This window comes from Alexandromys fortis, unplaced genomic scaffold, assembly GCF_014885135.2.
Source record: "Alexandromys fortis isolate MF-2015 unplaced genomic scaffold, M_Fortis_MF-2015_v1.1 scaffold_15, whole genome shotgun sequence".
Classification (NCBI taxonomy): Eukaryota; Metazoa; Chordata; class Mammalia; order Rodentia; family Cricetidae; genus Alexandromys; species Alexandromys fortis.
This window is the reverse complement of record NW_026067911.1, coordinates 323610-342520: the sequence shown is the minus strand read 5'-3', so window position 1 is coordinate 342520 and position 18911 is coordinate 323610. Positions and strand designations below refer to the sequence as shown.

At 36.8% G+C, this 18911-nt stretch overlaps 1 protein-coding gene across 1 annotated transcript in view; it reads left to right on the top strand.

Moving 5' to 3' along the window:
* The window catches only part of Atp11b (ATPase phospholipid transporting 11B (putative)), a 97930-nt gene that overhangs the window by 11322 nt on the left and 67697 nt on the right, over window positions 1-18911 (top strand). Inside the window, exons 2-4 of the mRNA XM_050138320.1 lie at window positions 1715-1831; window positions 6697-6786; window positions 9147-9227. Of these exons, the coding sequence (XP_049994277.1) occupies window positions 1715-1831; window positions 6697-6786; window positions 9147-9227 (288 nt within the window). The remainder of the gene's footprint in view (window positions 1-1714; window positions 1832-6696; window positions 6787-9146; window positions 9228-18911) is intronic.

Genomic DNA, 18911 nt, shown 5'->3' with positions numbered 1-18911 from the left:
ATTAACGTTTTGGTCCCCAGTTGGTGGAACTGTTTGTAGGAGGTGTGGCCCAGAGCAGGTGTGTCACTGGGGGGCCTGGCTTCGAAGTTTAAAATGCACACTTCATTCCCAGTTAGCACTCTCTCTCTTTCTGCTCCCAACCTGCAGACAAGACTGAGCTCTCAGCTTTCTGCCACTCTGCTTTTGCTCTGCCGTCATGGGCTCTAACCCTCTCAACAAGCTCCAAATGAAATACTTTCTTTTGAAAATTACCTTCCTTGGCCACACTGTCTTACCAAAACTATAGATAAGTAACTAAGACTCTCTGCTAAGATTATTTTACTACTGTGTTTGCAGGGATGGTATGCTAATTGCTTTTCATTGCTGTGATAAACACCATGACCAAAAGCAACTTGGCAAGAAAAGAGCTTACTTTATCTTAGGGTATATAGCCCATCGTTTATGAAGGGAAGTCATGGCAGGAAGCTCGTGGCAGGAACTGAGTCAGAGGCCATGGAGGAACCTGTGATACTTACTGGCTTACTCCCTGTGGGTTGCTCTCAATCTCTCACACTGGGACATCAATAATTTATCCAGAAAATAAATAGACTTACCTACAGGTCAGTCTGATGGAGGCATTTTGTTAGATGAGTTTCCCTCCTCCCAGTTTGTGCCAAGTCAACAAAACGCAAACCAACACAGATAGTCTTCTGAATTTGAAGGCAGAGTATCTGTTCCTCAAGAAATATTGTAAACATATTTCTATCTATATTCCAGGAAATCCTACCTGTTAACTAGTATAAAGTTGGGTGGCATAATCCATCACATGAATCGTAGTCTTTTGAGAGTAAAACTTTTTGAAACTAAGTTGATCTCTGGGTATAGAAGAGGCTAAAAATAATTTATCAGGCTATCAGGCATGGTAGTCAAATTAGCTAGACATATTTCTCTTTCTGTCAGTAAGAATCTGTCACAGCAGAAAGCAAGGTACTCACAGGAATGAAAAGCAAGGAATGCAGTAAAGAAAGCTTCTATAGCTCTCATATCTGATTTTTTTTTTCTTGTAGCATATTTGAGAGTGTAAACTGTTTTTCCTTACTGAAGGTATGACTTGTAACACCCGGTTTTGGTGTTACACCCTTGGTACAGTTCGCGCGCTACTGGCAAGGCCTGGAGATTAAACAAAACACACAAAGAGGTCGGGGTCATTCTATAGGAGATCAAGTGAATGCCCTTTATTCAGACTGGGGAAAGTCCTTATCTAACTAACTGCGGCACTAGGACCCCCGCCCGTGACAGGTGGGAAATTACCATATCAACGTTGGAATGAATGCCCTGCAGCTAATCACCAGGTGGGGCAGGGGAAAATACAAGAACTTAACCAGGCGGGGCAGAACGCTAGTCCTCTGACTAGCAACTGTTTGTGCCTCTGGAATAAGGGCTGAATGCTAGGTCATGTTGACCAGAAATTGTCCTCGAGATGCGCCCCAGGAATAAGGGCAGACCAGGTCCCTACAATGACTTAGTTCATTTATTTCTAAACTAATAAACAGGTGTGCCTGTTCACCTTTGAAGAAAAGCACTGGTGGCTTAACTGTAGTACTTAAGGGGATTCAGCTGACGTGCAGTTTACAGCCAATAATATGTATAATCTGATCAGTTATTTAAACCAATAGTAAAATATTATATCAACCGGCCTGTTGACCAGTATTCTTTTTCTGTTGTTTGGTCTTAGGGTTTTGACCCACCACATCAAAGTGACACAAGAACTATTTACATAGCCAACAGATTTCCTCAGAATGGCCTTTACACACCTCAGAAATTTATAGATAACCGGATCATTTCATCTAAGGTAAGGATAAACAATTTTATTATAACACTGTAGATGTGGATCTGGGAATATATTCATAGCTCATTTGTTAGAATGCTTACCTGTCATTGTTCTGTGGTGTTTTACTCTTTTAGCTTTTTTTTTTTGGGGGGGGGGTACCATTCCAGCATTCAAATAAATCACTCACAGAGGCTTATTCTTAGTTATGAATGCCCAGCCTTAGCTTGAATTGTTTTTTGTCAGCTTGTCTTAACTTAAATTATCCTGACTACCTTTTGCCTCTGGGCTTTTTTATCCTTCTCTTACTTCTGTATTTTTCCTTTCACTCTTACTCCATAGCTGGCTCTAGAATCCTCCTTTCCTCCTTTTCTCATTCCTTGATTTCCCTTCTCCCAGATTTTTCCTTCTGTTTATTCTACCTGCCTACCAGCCCCGCCTCTCCTTTCTCCTGCCTCACTATTGGCCATCCAGCTCTTGATTAGACCATAAGGTGCTTTAAACAGGCAAAATAACAACTTCACAGAGTTAAACAAAGCAACATAAAAGGATGCAATGAATCTTTTCATCATTAAACAAATGTTCCCCAGCAAAAACAAATGTAGCACATCTTAAAATAATATTCTACAATGCTAATGCTTTTCCTCAAACACTGAGTTCATCTCTTCTTGGATGTTACCTTAGCTCAGAGTCCCTCTTCTCTGTCCTTTTCTCTCTGCTGTCACAGTGTGTCTGTGTATGTGATGATGCTAACATAGTAGATCATGCTCATCTATATTTTGAACATTTTATAGGTTTTAAAATAGCCTAATTTTTAAGTCTAATTTCTGTGTTTAAAATTTAATTTTAGTCATTTCCCTTTTCCCATTCCCCCCCCAACTCCTCTAACGCCCCACTCCCAGCTGTCACTCTGTCTCAAATTTATAACCCATTTTTCTTTGTTACTTTTACATGTATAAGTACAACCTGTTGAGTCCATTTAATGTTGCTTGTATGTTTGTGACTTCATGACTGACCCCTGGGGAAGACTAGTTCTACTGCTCTTAGCTTTCCTCAGTTACCTGCCTTTGTCTAGGTGAAAAGCCCACTGAGATTTCCTCCTTGTGTGTTAGCATGTTTGTTGGTGTTTTCTTTATTCTGATCTTGTTTAAGTATCTATACTGTTGAGGTATTTTGGGTCATATTTCCCTGTCAGTCTCACAACCGATTTCCTGGTTCTTTGGCTCTTACAGCCTTTTTACCCCCTGTTCTATGCTATTTTCTGAGTCTTAGATTCAGGAACTGTGTTATAGATATAGCCATTGGAACCGGGAACCCCATAATCAGCTTTCTGCAGTTTGACTAACTGTGGCTTTTTGCAGTGATCTCTGTCTATTGCAAAGAGAAGCTTCCTTGATGGTGGGTGAGAGCTATACTTATTCGTGGAAACAAAGAAAAGAATTTAGGATACAGTTAGGAATTATGTTGGTTTAGAGAAGTAGTAGTATTGTGTTCTCTAAGATCCATGACCTCTCTAACCCTGGGTAGGTTTTCAGTACCAGACACGACTTCTCTCCAATTGAGTGGGTCTTATGTCCAACTAGAGAGATGGTGGTTACTGATAAAATATGATTGCAACTGATATAGATATAAATATGGATTTACCACTGATGAAGATAAACTTTTAGGAGTATTATAATGTGGGTCATTGTTGTGACTAATAGGCATCACAGCTGGGTGGGACTACTGGTTGCTTCTCTCTGTTGGCAGCTTGTATAGCACCTTCCAATACTATGGAAGCTAGTCTTCTAGGAGGAGGCTTTCAGATCAGATCCTCTGAGTTCTGTTAAATTCTAGTATTTAAAATTCTCATCTGCTAGGACTTCACAGGTCTACATAAAACATTTTAGCTGCTGTTGGAAACTGAGAGTCCCCAAAAGTGCTGTGATTAAATAAGTGCTTTTATATGGCTGTTCTCTTTTGCAGCCATTTAGGTTTGATGTTTTTGACCAAAGTTTCAGAAGTATGTTTAAATAAGCACTCTCTTTAAAACATTTTAGCATAAGTCAAAGTCTCCTTATCTTGCTTCCCTACTGTTGTGTCTCAGTTGTTTCTGGAACCTCTTAACTGTATTGCTGGCTGTCTCAGCTCAGTGAACTCTGTTACCATTGAAGCTTGGCTGGATTTCTTGCTTCTATTGTGGCTTTTAAAATACAAAAATCTAACGACAAAAGGGTGTAGATTTGTCTTTAAAAATGTTGAGTTTGTGTCAGTTAAAAGTGTAGATGTTTGGTGACACTGTTCTCTCAAGCTTCAGTGAGGCTGGCATGATATACTTCTTGTTTTGAGTCCTGTATTGTTCTCTGAGACACTTTCTACAAATCCACAAGGACCTTTGCTGCTTTTTCTTTTGTGTCATATATTCATTTATGTATTTTATCTTTGACTACAACTGTTGATATTTAACTCTTAATCTCTTTATTTTACTTTTAAGCATCTTAGTGTATCTGATATGTTGGAGATGTATAATGATAAATCTTATTTGTTTGTTTGCTTTTTTTTTGGACAGGGTGTCAATATATAGTCCTATTTGTCCTGGATCTCACTGTGTAGACCAGACTGGCCTTGAACTCCCAGAAATGTGCCTACCTCTGAGAGCTGGGAAGCAGTGGTTCTCAACCTTCCTAGTGCTGCAAGCAACTCTTTAATACAGTTTTTCATGTTGTGGTGACCCCCAACCATAAAATTATTTTCTTGCTACTTCGTAACTATAATTTGCTACTGTTATGAATCATAATGTAGATATCTAATATGAAGGCTATCTTATATGAGACCCCTGTGAAAGGGTCAGTTGACCCCAAAGAGGTTGTAACCCACAGGTTGAGAACTGCTGGCCTAAAGGTATGCGCCTCTATGCCCAGCTTGGATAATGATATATCTTAATTCAGTGGCCATAGTTCCAGCATCCACACGACAGCTTTCAACGGTCTGTAATCCAGTGCTAGGGGACCTGATGCCTTCTGCACTCTGCGCATACCGGGCACATATGGTTGTCCACACATATATAAAAGACTCTTATACATAAAATTTTAAAACAATTTATTATTGTTATTTGTGTATGTCTCTGTGTGAATATAGGCATATGAGTGCAAGTGCCTGTGGAGACCAGAGGCTTCAGCTCTTAGAGCTGGATTTACAGGCAACTGTGAACCACCTGACTTTGGTGCTGAGAATTAATTCCTCAGAGCAGTATACACACTCTTAACTGTGTAACCTTCTGTCCATTCCCTTTAAAGGAACTATCTTGAAACCATTTGCCTACTGCCAATTTATATCATTGTTTACTTTACAGTTATAGGAGGAAAAATATTGTTAGTATCATAGTCTACATAGACATTTGAAAACACAGGGCATTGCCAACTTAATTCTTAGAAAGTTTTGTACATTCAATAAGGTGATCAAGAAATTTCTGTGGAGACACTCTGACCCCTATAGAACAGTTGCTTTTTACTCCAGCTGGGATTAACCAGAAGAGCCTGATTGATCAGGACTTAAATTATGCCTGGACTTTACTCAATCAGTAATGGACTTGCCAAAAGCTTGAGAACCCTGAGTTTGGATCTGTAGCACCCACATAAAGTAGAATTGAGTTGCACTTGCAATCCCAGTGCTGGGGAGTCAGACACAGGAGGATACATAGAACAGAGATTAAGTCTAAGCTTAGCCAACAAATGTTACAACTTTGAGTCACAGGATTTTTACTCTCATCCATCTGTGCTTTTGACCATTATACTCAGCTGTCTTGCTCTTAGGACTTTGTGGCAGTTTTGCGTCCTTCATAAATTGTTTTGGTGTTTATCCCATTGATTGCTTGTTGTTGTAGGAAGGAGCGGGCCGTGTCCTGCTGCCCAGCTAGCTTACCCCCCAAAATAACCACACAGAAAACTATTCATTTAAATCTCTGCCTAGCCATTAGCTCTAGCCTCTTATTGGCTAACTCTCACATCTTGATTCAACCCATTTCTAATAATCTGTATTTCACTATGAGGTCGTGGCTTACTGGGAAAGATTCAGCATGTCTGACCTGGTGGCTGGCTCCATGGCGGCAATCTCTGACCCTGCTTTCTTCCTCCCAGAATTCAGTTATGTCTACCCTGCCTACCTATGTTCTGCCCTATTAGGCCAAGCAGTTTTTTTTTTAATTAATTAACCAATGAAAGCAACACATAGATAGAAGAACCTCCTACACCAGCTTGTCTAATTATTTCACATTCTAGGTCATTTTTCTGTATTTCATGTAAAAAGAGAATAATTGACTAGGCCATTTCATTTGGTTCTGACACATAGTAAAATAAAATGCTTTTAGTTTTGTTAGCATTTCTGCCAATGCTTCTTCATCTTTTTTTATTTCACTTTTATGTAACCAAATCCAAAATGTATTGTTAAAATGTTATGACATTATCTCTAGTTTCTAAAAAAAAACCCAACAACTAGCCAGGCAGTGGTGGCGCATGCCTTTAAACTTAGCCCTCAGGAAGCAGAGGCAGGCAGATCTCTATGAGTTCAAGGCCATCCTGGTTCACAGAGCCAATTCCAGGATAGGTTCTAAAAGCTACAGAGAAACCCTGTCTCGAAAAACAAGACAAAACAAATCAAAAACTGGATGCAAAATTAAAGGGTTTCATATCTCCTTTTTAAAAGTATACTAAAATTACCAATAAATAAAAAGGGGGTAAAAGAAAGTAGCATAAAAGTCTTAAATTATAGAAACCAGATAGTTTTTTTAGCATCATGTTATATTAATTTGCCTAAAAGATTTGTAAATCCAATTATACTTTTCTTATAATTGCATCTATGTAGTACATACTGTTTTTGAATATTTATTGATTTCTCTTTTCTTTTTTCCCTAGTATACTGTATGGAATTTTGTTCCAAAAAATTTATTTGAACAATTCAGAAGAGTGGCAAACTTTTATTTTCTTATTATATTTTTGGTTCAGGTAAGTTTTATCACTTAGTGGATTACTTATAAACTCACTGCCTAAGCATATATTTTACAATAGGGAAAAATACATTGTATTTTTAGTTGTTTGACTGTGGGATTTATTTTTATCCTGTAACTTCACCATTCTATTCACTAATAAATTATCTAAATCAAATCTAGATTTCTAAAACATAGGCTATAAATCTTAGGATCAGTTTCATTTTGTTTCTTTACTAGTGTGCCATAGTACTGAAAACTCTAACCTAGTCAAGGAATAGTACTTGTGATTTTCAGACACCTGCCTTGGAGTATACATGTTTTGGCTGTTGCCATGTAGTGCGTCATTTGCACATGTCTGCCTGTGGAATTGTGATCATACAAGATTGTGTGTGTGTTTATTTAAATTTTATTTTAATCAGATATGGCATGAGTCTACAGTCACAGATACTCAAGAGTCTGAGGCAGATGAAGATTGCTTGTACCCAGAAGTCTGATGCTAATTTAACAACATAGCAAAACCTCACCCCAATAAATTGTATTTATATTTAAAATTTTTTTAATATTTCCCTCTCCCTTCATTTCTTTTTTTTTTTCCTTCGTCCATATGTGTGTTTGCATGCATGCCTAAGTGTTACAACTCTGATAGAAAGGTATCCTTGGCTTCAGTTGCCAAGGATACCTACAGCTCTAAAGGAGATGTAAGCCCTAAGCACACAATTGTCCAGGCCACAGGACACTGTTAACTGCCCTAACTGCTGGATCCAGCCCCCAACCCTACAGAGTAAAAAACCCAACCTCTGTACATGAAATCCCACCAGTCTCCACCCTGGAAAGCTCTACCATGAAAAGTTCCACCCCCTTCCCAAGAAACTATATAAGGCCCGTATCTTGTTCAGTAACTACTCCACTATTACTCTCCTGTACAGAGACAACCACTCTCATAATGTTTTGCCCTTCCAGTAAATCTCTTGTGTGAGCTTTGTTTTGCAGTATGACTTTGTGATATTCCTTGGCTCTCAGCTGCCAGCATACCTTTCCATTCTGAGCTGTAATGCTTACAATGTACCTTAGAGTCTTACTATGTAGCCTAGACTGGCTATGAGCTCACTATCTGTGTCTGCACTTCTGGAATTATAGATGTTTACTACCATAGTCAATCAATTATTCTTAATTCCTTTTTTTCTTAATTCTTAAGTATTTACAAGAGTACTTTTCTGGGCTTAATTACAAGTTTTTCATAAACTGTTCAGTAGCTTCTTAATCTAAATATTTTTGCTTTTCTTTTCATATGTATGTATACATATATAATTCAAAATGTAAATTGAAACTCAAGTGTAAGTCAATTTTTAAATATTGTGATTATCACTTCCTTACAGTTATTATTTTCTGATAAAACCTTAGAATTTTTCTTCAATGTTAAAAGTTTGTTTTTGCTCTAAACTGGTCTATCAGTAGAACCTAGAATTTCAAAAGAAAAGTTAAAATTACTCAGGTAACCATTTTAAAGCTTTAGGAAACATTTAGTTTAAAATGCTTTTCTTTGTGAATGGAGAAGGAACTTTTAATTTTATATCACTAGAGCATCTAGTGGTTTTCTTGGGAAAATGAAACTATGCTAACTATTTTCACATTCCATGTATGCAGTTTTCAAATTGCTAAGATCAACATGTATATAGATTAGAGCAAATTCAATCAGCCAATTCAAAGTCAAGGGAAATTAATAAATCATAAGATTTGTGTTCTTACTAACCTGTGTAATTACTGTAAGTATTCTTCAGCAACTTGTAGAGACTTCATTATGTGATTACATCATAATTGCAGCACCATTTTCCTAGCTCTTGTCTTCTGATTCATCTGGGTATAACAAAATCACTTGTAGGAACAATCATTTTCCATATTCCACTTCTAGTTCTCTTTTCTAGGGTCCATTTATCCTAAATCTTGGGTTAAAATTGCAAACAGACTTTTCAGCATATAGTATGATGTACAAAGAAATATGAAAAGAAGAAAGACCCATCATAGGCAAACATTGAAGATCTTAAGAACTGTTAAAGCAATGTGCCTACACATGGTGGTACATGATTATATCCCAGCACTTGAGCATCAAAGACAAGAGGATCAACAGTAGTTCAGATTTGCAGGGATGCATATAGCAAAATCCTGTCTCAAAAATCAAAACAACAGTAAAGCAGAGTAACTGAGGTCAGTGTAGCAGTATATGAGAATGTATGGTTGAAAGACTTTACCACACCTGTGAAGTAGTCAAGAGAGCAAAGTTGTAAACCAAACTATATACATTGTACAATAGTATGATATATTAGCTATATCATGTGTAATATAAATATGCAATGTTCTTCATTCTTTCTCTAAATCTAGCTTATGATTGACACACCTACTAGTCCAATTACCAGTGGACTCCCATTATTCTTTGTGATAACAGTAACTGCCATAAAACAGGTATGTAATACTTCTTGCCTTTGTTCTTCCAAAATTCATTCAGAAACCTTAAGTAGTCCCACTCCAAATTAACATTATTGTGAAAACAATTTATACAACAAAGCATCAGATTTATTTAGTACATAAAAATTATACTTCAGGTACCTTGTGACCCATGAATGATTGCAGTATTTAAAATATATTATTGTCTTGACATAGGTATCAATCTAAAAATACACACACACATATATATGTGTGTGTGTGTGTGTGTGTATTTTTAAATTAGCCTATATATAGGCTAATCTATATACTTCTTATATATATATAGGCTAATTTAAGAAGTAAATTAGTATAATCATTTTGTGATTTTAGTGAAGTTTAAAAAGTATAGTTCAAAGGAAGTAAGTTTATAGAATGGAACATTTGTTTTTGACAGGAACTTCCCTAAATTTTACGGTTTTCCTTGATAATTATTTTTTGTGTGTCCTAGTACCCTAATGGAAATAATTTCAACCAGATTATAAATTGACATTAAGATTTAGAAAAATAAAAATAGAATATTGGATCAACATGCTAATTAAGAAATAAATCCCTTGAAATGTCAAATTGATATTGCTATCACTTCTCAAAAACATCTAGCCATGGTCTCGTGATACAGAAATGATTTCCTTCTACTAGACAGAGAGTTCATTATGTTGTCTTACCTAAATCTTCTGTTTTATAATATTTAAGGATAACATGTTGAGTGATGGAGAAATAAAATTAACAAGTAATTTGCGGTTCTGGGATGAAGTGTATTACTTAATTACCTTTACTTTTCTCTATCTGTTTATATAAAATTAAGTACATTGTGTGTGTGTGTGTGTGTGCCATAATTTGCTGGTGAAGGCCAGAGGACAACTCATGGGAGTCAATTCTTTCTCCTACCACCATGTAGATCCCAAGTACTGAACCTAAGTCATCAGGCTTAGTAGCAGGTGTCTTTACCTCTTGAGCTATTCCACCAACACTATTTTATTTTTGTTGAAAATAGAGGATAAGTGTCTATAGATTATCAATTATGTCATATAACTAGTATGTCAGAATAGTAGCCTTAGCTCTCATCAAATTTGATTTCTCTTTCTTTTTCTCCTATTGGAGACTAAGATTTGTTTGTGTTATTCAGTAAACATCTGAATCACTTCAGTTACATATTTTCTTAGTTTTACAAGTGTCATTTATTTAATCAGAGTAACATACATTTGTCTTGTATATTTTCACTAGGTGATTTCTGGTCAGTCTCTATGTTGATGTTCTCAAGTTTACAACCTAAAACTATTAGAATCATATAATCACACACACACACACACACACTCTCTCTCTCTCTCTCTCTCTCTCTCTCTCTCTCTCTTTCTCTCTCTCTCTCTCTCTCATTTGTATACTTCCATTTGAAACCTCACAAGAATCTTACATAGAACTGTTTTCCCCTGTGAAGCCATTCTGCTCCTACTGCTCCCTAGCTTATTAATGGTTCTACAGTTCTCTGACTGCTTCTACCTCTGCTTTTAAAATGTACCTAATTAGTTTAAATAACCAGCATCCCTTTCCTAGACCACTGTGTTATTCTCTCAATAATCTTTTACTTCTACTCTTAACCTCCCTGTTTCTTGTAGTAGCTGAATTGAGCTCTTATCTTAACATTGGATCATGCTACCCTTCTGTTTAAAGCTGTAGAGGGAATTCTCTTCAAATGCCAGTGTCTTTAGTCATTAATGGAGACATACACAGTGTAGTTCCTGCTTCCTACATTTTTTTTTTACTGCTACTCTGTCTTTGACCACACTCCTCACCTCGTCATCAAACACAGAAAGCATGCTTCTATTACACAGCTTTATGACTTGTCATCTACCTTTCTTGAAAGGTTCTTCCACATAATTGCATAACTCAGCCCCTGATTTTTTTCAAATATTAAGCTTTGACTGTTCCTGGCTATTTACCTTCCTCCATTTCCTTTTTAAATATTCTCTGTTCATATCATTTGTCATGAACTTGTCTTCTGTTATTTTTTGTTCAGATGTTTAGCACAGCTAGGGCAGAGACTGCCTTGTGTTTTCAGTGACTGATAGACCAAAGCCATTCATGTGTGGGGACTTTGATAAACATTTGCTGAATAAATGAATGAATAATCCTGTTGAATACTTACTAAAGCAAAGGAAAATATAGTAATTTTGATTCTTAACTCTCAATAAATATTTGGCCAACTGTGGACTGCATTCAAATAGAAAATGATACCATTAACTAAGTTGAAAACATTTTGATGGGTGCATCTTTGTAAAATTAGTTTAGTAATGATAATTGACCACATTTCACTTTCCAAAATTGGTTAAAAATATATATAATCTAAAGGGAGGAAGCAAATACTTCACACTTCTGTTAATATGGTTGCTACAGATGAGTACTAAGTTTAAATAAAAGCCAGACAGTAAAGACAAAGGGGGTAAAATGCAAATGTTCAAAGAGAATATTTGTTCTGATATAATTCATTCATTTTCTTTTCTCTATTGGTCTTTCTAGATTTCAGAAACCTATGTTTACTCATATAATAAGAGTTTCTAAGTTTTACTCATTTAATAAACACACAGGTGCATTCATATATTGTTCAACTTTATGTATCTATCACTATGGATCTATTGGACAAAATTTGGAGAAATTATCCAAGTAAATGTTTACTTATTCTCTTTAATCTGGTTTGTAAGGAAAATGCTCTATTACGACTTACCAAATTTAATTTTTTCCAACTGTATTGTATATTGTGTCTTTTCTAATCATGTATTGTGAGATACATTGTGTAGCTTGAATTCTAATTGGTCTTAATAATAAAAACCTAGAGTCAGATAATGGAGTAAATGCTGAAAGATCAGAGAAGTAAAAGAGCCAGCCACTAGAGGGACTTTTTACCTCTACGAAATCCTAGGATCAAAGTGGGAAAGATCCTGTCTACATGAATCATCAGACTAAATGGGCTAAGCTCCTGTCTCTTCCTACCTTATATTTGTCTCTCTGCCTAGACATATTTCTTCCTTCTCCACCTCCTCTAGTGCTGGGATTAAAGACCTGTGACTCTCAAGTACTAGGATTAATGGTGTGAGACTGCACTACCTAGCTCTGTTTCTCTTTTAGACTGAATCAATCTAGTGTAGCCCAGTGTGGCCTTGAACTCACAGAGATCTGTCTGCTTCTACCTCCTGAGTACTGATATTAAAGGTGTGTGCCACCACTGCCTGACCTCTATGGCTAGCTCCACACTCCTATCTTCAGGCAAGCTTTATTTGTTAGATCACAGACAAAATATCACCACTTTTATCTCCCTTTTTTTGTCTAAAATAAAAAAGGTTATAACGAGTATAAGAAAAACTATATACAATAAGTATAATAATGATATATAGTATATGCAGGCAATAAATTCATCAGCAATGTCTAGTCCATAAACATTTGACAAATTTAGAGAAAATACTCTCTATATATCCTATTTTGGTAAGTTCAAAAGGTTGTACCTAATTTGCTTTCTAACCTAACTTGTATTACCATCTAAAACTATCTTTTGATATCTCTCAATCTTATACATTTTACACATCTTTAGTGAATGTTTTTTCTGAATCTGTGAACAAGGAAAATTATAGCAATCTAGTCTTCAACTTCCTCAGACACCTGAGAAGGAAATAATATTAACTGAGTAAGCAAGATGTGCAAACAAGCGACTTCCAAAAAAATGTGAGCAATGACAGAAACAACTAGCTGTCTGGATAGTCACAATTCCTCTGCAACACTGGGGCATCCATCTTTGGCCTACAGGCCTAGCATATCTGACAGACTTTTGTGTGAAGCAGGGTATTCTGAAGGGCTATCGTACCTTATCTTGGCAAAGTTTGGCAGTCACTTTCTCTTGTATCTGTTGTGGGAACACCTTCAGCCAATAGCCTTTAAGATACCAGCCCACTTTGGATGTGGTCTCATGTACTAATTAAGTGCCGATGAAAAGCCTGCATGGCCCTTTTTCTTCTGGATTTGGTTCCAGTTCCTAGCACACACAGAGGACTGCGGATCACTACTATTACTTTGAGTTTATACCCAAATAAATAAACTTTTGTTATACTACTCCATTCCATGCTATTGTGAAACTCATTGGTACAACTACAAATTGGTGCCCAACATCGGGCCAACTACATCCACATAAAACCTGAGAGTGCTTGGGAAGGAATTCCAGACATAAAAGAACAAAGTTAAGTATGACATTGGGTGGGCTCTGCTTGCTAGAGGCAAGCAGAGGTGCACTTCCTTTAAGAGAAGGCTTCCTGACTCAGTGTTAGCAGCAAAAACTACATGGCTCCTTTAAGAAACAGCTCCCTGGTTCATGTTGGTGGCAGAAATGGCTCTGGCTCTTTCTGGAAGTTCTGTTGTAGAGCACTTGAATGGGTTTGTTTAATAGCGGCAACATAAATCCACTGTGTCCCTGGAGCTGGGGCAGTGAGAATGGCTTGCAGAGCTGGTGGTGAATGTATCCCTGCCATGTTGGACCGGATGGAGTCAAAAGGCAAAGCCGTAATCCTAACCACACTACTTAGCTTTTTAAGAAACTTTCCTGGTCAGAAAAGGATTCTGTGTGATGATTCGGATCTGGGCAGCCGGGAAATGTAAGAGCAGTCTCTGCTTACATGTATCCTGCTTGTCCAACTTGTACAGCATTCTGTCAGCAGCTGAAGCAAGGGTACTTTCTTGCCCAGTGGCTAACTTTTTCACAAAGTAAATTCCATATGGAGTTTCTTCCATACCCATCATCTTCTCTAAAGTAGATTGCTACTGTCAGGAGCAGACATGTCATAAAAAAAAAAAAGAAAAGAAAAGAACCTATGTTATTAAAACATTTTAAAGTGCCATATTCTGTAGATCTCTTAAGTATTTGAAGATGATCTGTCTATATAAAATAAATCTCTGTTTGATCTTTAAAACATTCCTGACATGATTACAAGTTTGATTGTAATAGGTGACTAATTACTAACCTGTATTTTCTTTATTATCCTAGATATTTGGTAATAATAACTTTCAAGGACTAGAAATTTGCATTACATTGTTAAATGAGCTGTATAGGTACAATACATTGAACAAGATCAGAAACATATGTACAGTATGTTCTAACAAAAATAATCTTAAATTTGTATCAATATAAAAAATCCATATCAATGTAAAATATTTATGACTATAAGTTACTTTTTTGGTTTAAAAGTAGCTTCAATATTGAAGTGTACCTTTTTATCCTATTTCTATATCCACCTTTTCCTTTTTATTGTAGATTAAAAAAATCTACCTTTTATCCTATCATATCTATATACCTCCTTTTTTCTTTTCAAAACAAGAACCCTGAATCTATGTTCAACTTTTTTCCTGACCATTACCAGCAACAACATCTAACCAACCACCACAAATAATGACAGATATCCATAACACAATGAAAAACCAAAACCCACCACTCTACCTCTTGGGAATGTGGGTGTTGTGTTCTTAAATTTATATTCTGCTGTCTTGGGGCAACAGCATCTTTAGAGAACTCTAGAAGAAAAATTGGGGTTGTCAAGTCCTGGGAGAGGTAACTGTATCATTTCTTGTCTTGTCTCTGCATAATGGGAAAGTCCAGAACTTATCAAGTCCTGGCTAGAATTGAGAAGATGGGTCATCTCAACTGTCTGCCTCAACATTGTCCTGAGCAGTGTGTACTCCAAGCCAATCTTTAAGTGGTATTTTTCAGCTTAGTGCTGTTATTGTAGGCCTGGTAGAATTGTTGTTGTGGGTCCCCATCCTCCTTTTGGAGACTTCAAAGGTTTCATGTAGGTATGGTCATGGTTCACTGCAGAAAACTGATAGAGACTGAAACTCAAAATCATGTACAGAAAACAAGATGAATCAGTTAATACTCTATATGACCATTAATATCATGACAAAAAGTTAATATCTTATAAATTTTGAGATATTTATACCTTAAGAAAAACTTTAGACAGTCAAAATACAGCCAAAGAATTAAGAGATTAGTGGCAATAAAATAGTCCCTAAATTTTTGTCTTTCTTATGTTCCATATCAGATGGCTCTTCTGACTTGAGACAAAGATTTTGGATTTTCCTTTAATAAGCAAAGCATGCTTGGGTTTAGAGAAGGAGAGTCACACTTCAACTCCAAAGCCAGCTTTAATCTTTAACTGGACTGTGACTCCATAAAGATCATTTGCATTATATGTCTGTAGGGAATAGCAGAAACAAACAATTGGGAAGATTTATGACATTTTATTCTGTTGAAAATGTGATACACTAATAGGTCAATATACTCTTTTTCTTGGGAATTTTTTTTTATTTAATTTGTTCTTTTTCTTCACATGTCTCATTTGTCCAATGGTCTTCAGATTCCTTAGCTGGATTCCTTCATTCTCTTGAAAAGACAAAAACAAAACCCTTCTGCAACCCTAATTTTGGGGGAGATTCCCTCTTGGCAAGTTACATCTGATCAAATGAAAAGAATTTGTTAGTTACGTAAGTTAGTTTAGATTGAATGGTCTCACCGATTGATGAACTATCATTTTTTTCACATTAAGAGGTTTCTCTTGTTCAAATCTGGCCTTTATCAATTTTGGTTTATGGTTTCTCCTGAAACTTTTATTTTGTAAAGCTGTTTTATTATCCAGAGCAGTATGGTTTTTTACAATAAGCATTAGGTTCTTTAATTGCTCTGGTCAACAGTGACAGGAAATTGGAACCAAACTTGACATGGGAACCTTTGAGAGGCCCTTCAAAGCATTTTCTGATGGCAAAGAGTTACCTTCACTGGCCCTTGTTGATCTGCATTCATTAGTCCAATATCTACCTTTGCCACACCTTCTGCATTGCCCAAAAGGGAGAGTTCTGTTTGGATTATGCTTAGAAAAAACACTGTTTCTAGGAGTGCGTGTTTACAATCCCTTTTTAGGTGACCTTGTTTACTGACATTGAAACACTTGGCATTTCCTTTTTTTCTTCAAACCTCTGGAAATAAATCTCTCTTATCCAAGCATCATCATGGTCATGAGATTCACTATTGATTGTATAGTTAATCTATTCCTCCAAGGGTGCTGATCTTACCTTTAACAGCCTGATTATCCATTTGCATTGTGAATTAGCATTTGCAAAAGCCAGAGATTCAATTATTATTTGTCTGACTTCTAAATTTGGTATTAGTCTATTTACTGCTGAAGTCATTCTTTATAAGGAATCAGCTAAGGTTTCTTTTCGGCCCTATATCACTTTAGTGAATGACTCAATTTTCTTTCCTACCTCTTCAATTCTATCTCAAGCATTCAAAGCTGCTGGATGGCATAAAACTAGGGTGTGCTCATGATACAGAGATTGACTTTGTATATTAGCATAATCTCCCTCTCCAAGAAGTTGGTCTTGGGAAATTTCAATACCTCTAGCCCTACTTCTTGTTCAATGGTTTTAGCCTCATCTTTCCACCAGGTCCTCCATTGTAATTGAGGACCAGGCTCCAAGACTGCTATAACCAATTCTCTCCAGTCTTGAGGAATAATTCTATTTTAAGTTGACTATTAGTATTAGCATTAGTATTAGTATAACATCTGCTTCACAAAAGGTGAATTCATGCCATATGAGGCTATTGCTTCCTTGAATCTCCTTAAATCTAGCATTTCCACAGAATTCCAGTGAACACTTAAACAGACTTATAGATATTTGGCATTTGTCATTTTTTATAAAGTGACTGGATAAATTAAGTTTGGTTGTTTGAAAAACCTTAGGCTATTCCTCTCTAACCTTATAATGTAAGGCTGAAATTGGTTCTCTTATAAACTCCTCTGTCTGGATCTGAATAGCTCTATGATCTCTTTTAATAAGTTTTTCTAAGGCCTGTGTCTTTGTGCTCATATCAACCAACTTTTTAAGAGATAAACCAATAATTATCAAACCAACAATAAGGAAAATGATAATTAACATTATTTCAATGCAGATTAAGTTAATTATCTCTTCATTTAATTGATTTAATTTTTCCAATTTTAAACCATGTAGTTTGTAATCATACATAGACTTAACTCTCCATTGTAATAGTGTTTCCTTTTTTTTTTTTTTTTTTTTGGTTTTTCGAGACAGGGTTTCTCTGTGGTTTTGGAGCCTGTCCTGGAACTAGCTCTTGTAGACCAGGCTGGTCTTGAACTCACAGAGATCTGCCTGCCTCTGCCTCCTGAGTGCTGGGATTAAAGGCGTGTGCCACCACCGCCCTGCTAGTGTTTCCATTTTTAACATGGGAATAATAACTCTCTTTTAAATAATTCCTGTCTTTAAGAATTCCCAATTGTCTCACCAAATCTGCTGCTGATGGCAATGAAGATGTGAGGCTGATTGCTGCTGTGTAGAACAGTAGAAATGCGAGTGGTTTCAAGGCAGCTAGTTTTGCAGTAGCCCAAGAAGAGGGGTGTAGGGAAAGCTCAGAACCCACTGTGAGAGAGGAAAACCTAGCCAGCAGGGCAGTGACTCCAACCAAGTATAGCTCCGGCCTGTGCTGGTGGCTGCAAAAGCACAGGCAAGTGGCTTTTTCCTGAATTTGTGCCCCACATTGGGCACCAGATGTAGCACGAATTCTAATTGGTCTTAGTAATAAAAACCTGGAGTTGGATAATGGGGTAAATGCTGAAATATCAAAGAAGTAAAGGAGTCGGTCACTAGAGAGATTTCTTATCTCTACCAAATCCTCAGATTGAAGGGGGAAAGATCCTGTTTCCGTGAATCCTCAGGCCAAACAGGCTGAGCTCCTGCCTTACATTCCTCTCTGCCCAGCCATATTCCTTCCTGTTTCTACCTCCCTAGTGCTGGGATTAAAGGTGTGAGACACCATTGCCTGGCTCTGTTTCTCTTTTAGACTGGATAAGTCTAGTGTAGCCCAGTGTGGCCTTGAAGTCACAGAATTCTGTCTACTTCTGCACCCCTCTGGGATTAAAGGTGTGTGCCTTCACAGCCTGGCCTCTATGGCTAACCAGTAGCAAGCTCTACACTCTGATCTTCAGGCAAGCTTTGTCAGATCACAAACAAAGTATCAACCTCAGCATTGCTCTGGTAAATCATAGATTATTGAGGAAAATCATCTGTTTGAACTTGTTTAGAAAAATGCTAAGATATTTGAAATGGTGATAACATTTAAGGTAACTGAAAGATTCTTTGCTGTAAGAACTGAGATTCAGTGAAATGGTTTTTAGCAGGCTACTCAACTAAAACAATGAATTGGGATGAATCTGGCAATAAAGTGCAAAATGAATTAGAATTTATGAACTTATATTAAAAGGTTAATGCATTTATTGTTACTGCTTTGCTTTTATCTGACTATAAAGGGAAGTAAACTTTTTTCCTAGCCACAGAAATGATATTTTAAGTCTCAGCTTTTTTCTAAAATTGACATATTGTGGCTTAAAATTGACCAATATAATTTAGATGTGCTGAAATAGGAGCGGCAGGTCTGTGTCCCCAGCACCCCGGCCGCCTGGCTAGCTTATGCCCGAAATAACAACACACAAATTGTATTCTTTTATACACTGCTTGGCCCATTTCTGTCTAGCCTCTTCTAGGCTAATTCTCACATATTAATTTATCCCATTTCTAATAATGTGTGTAAGCACCCCAAGGTGCGCTTACCAGGAAGATTCTAGC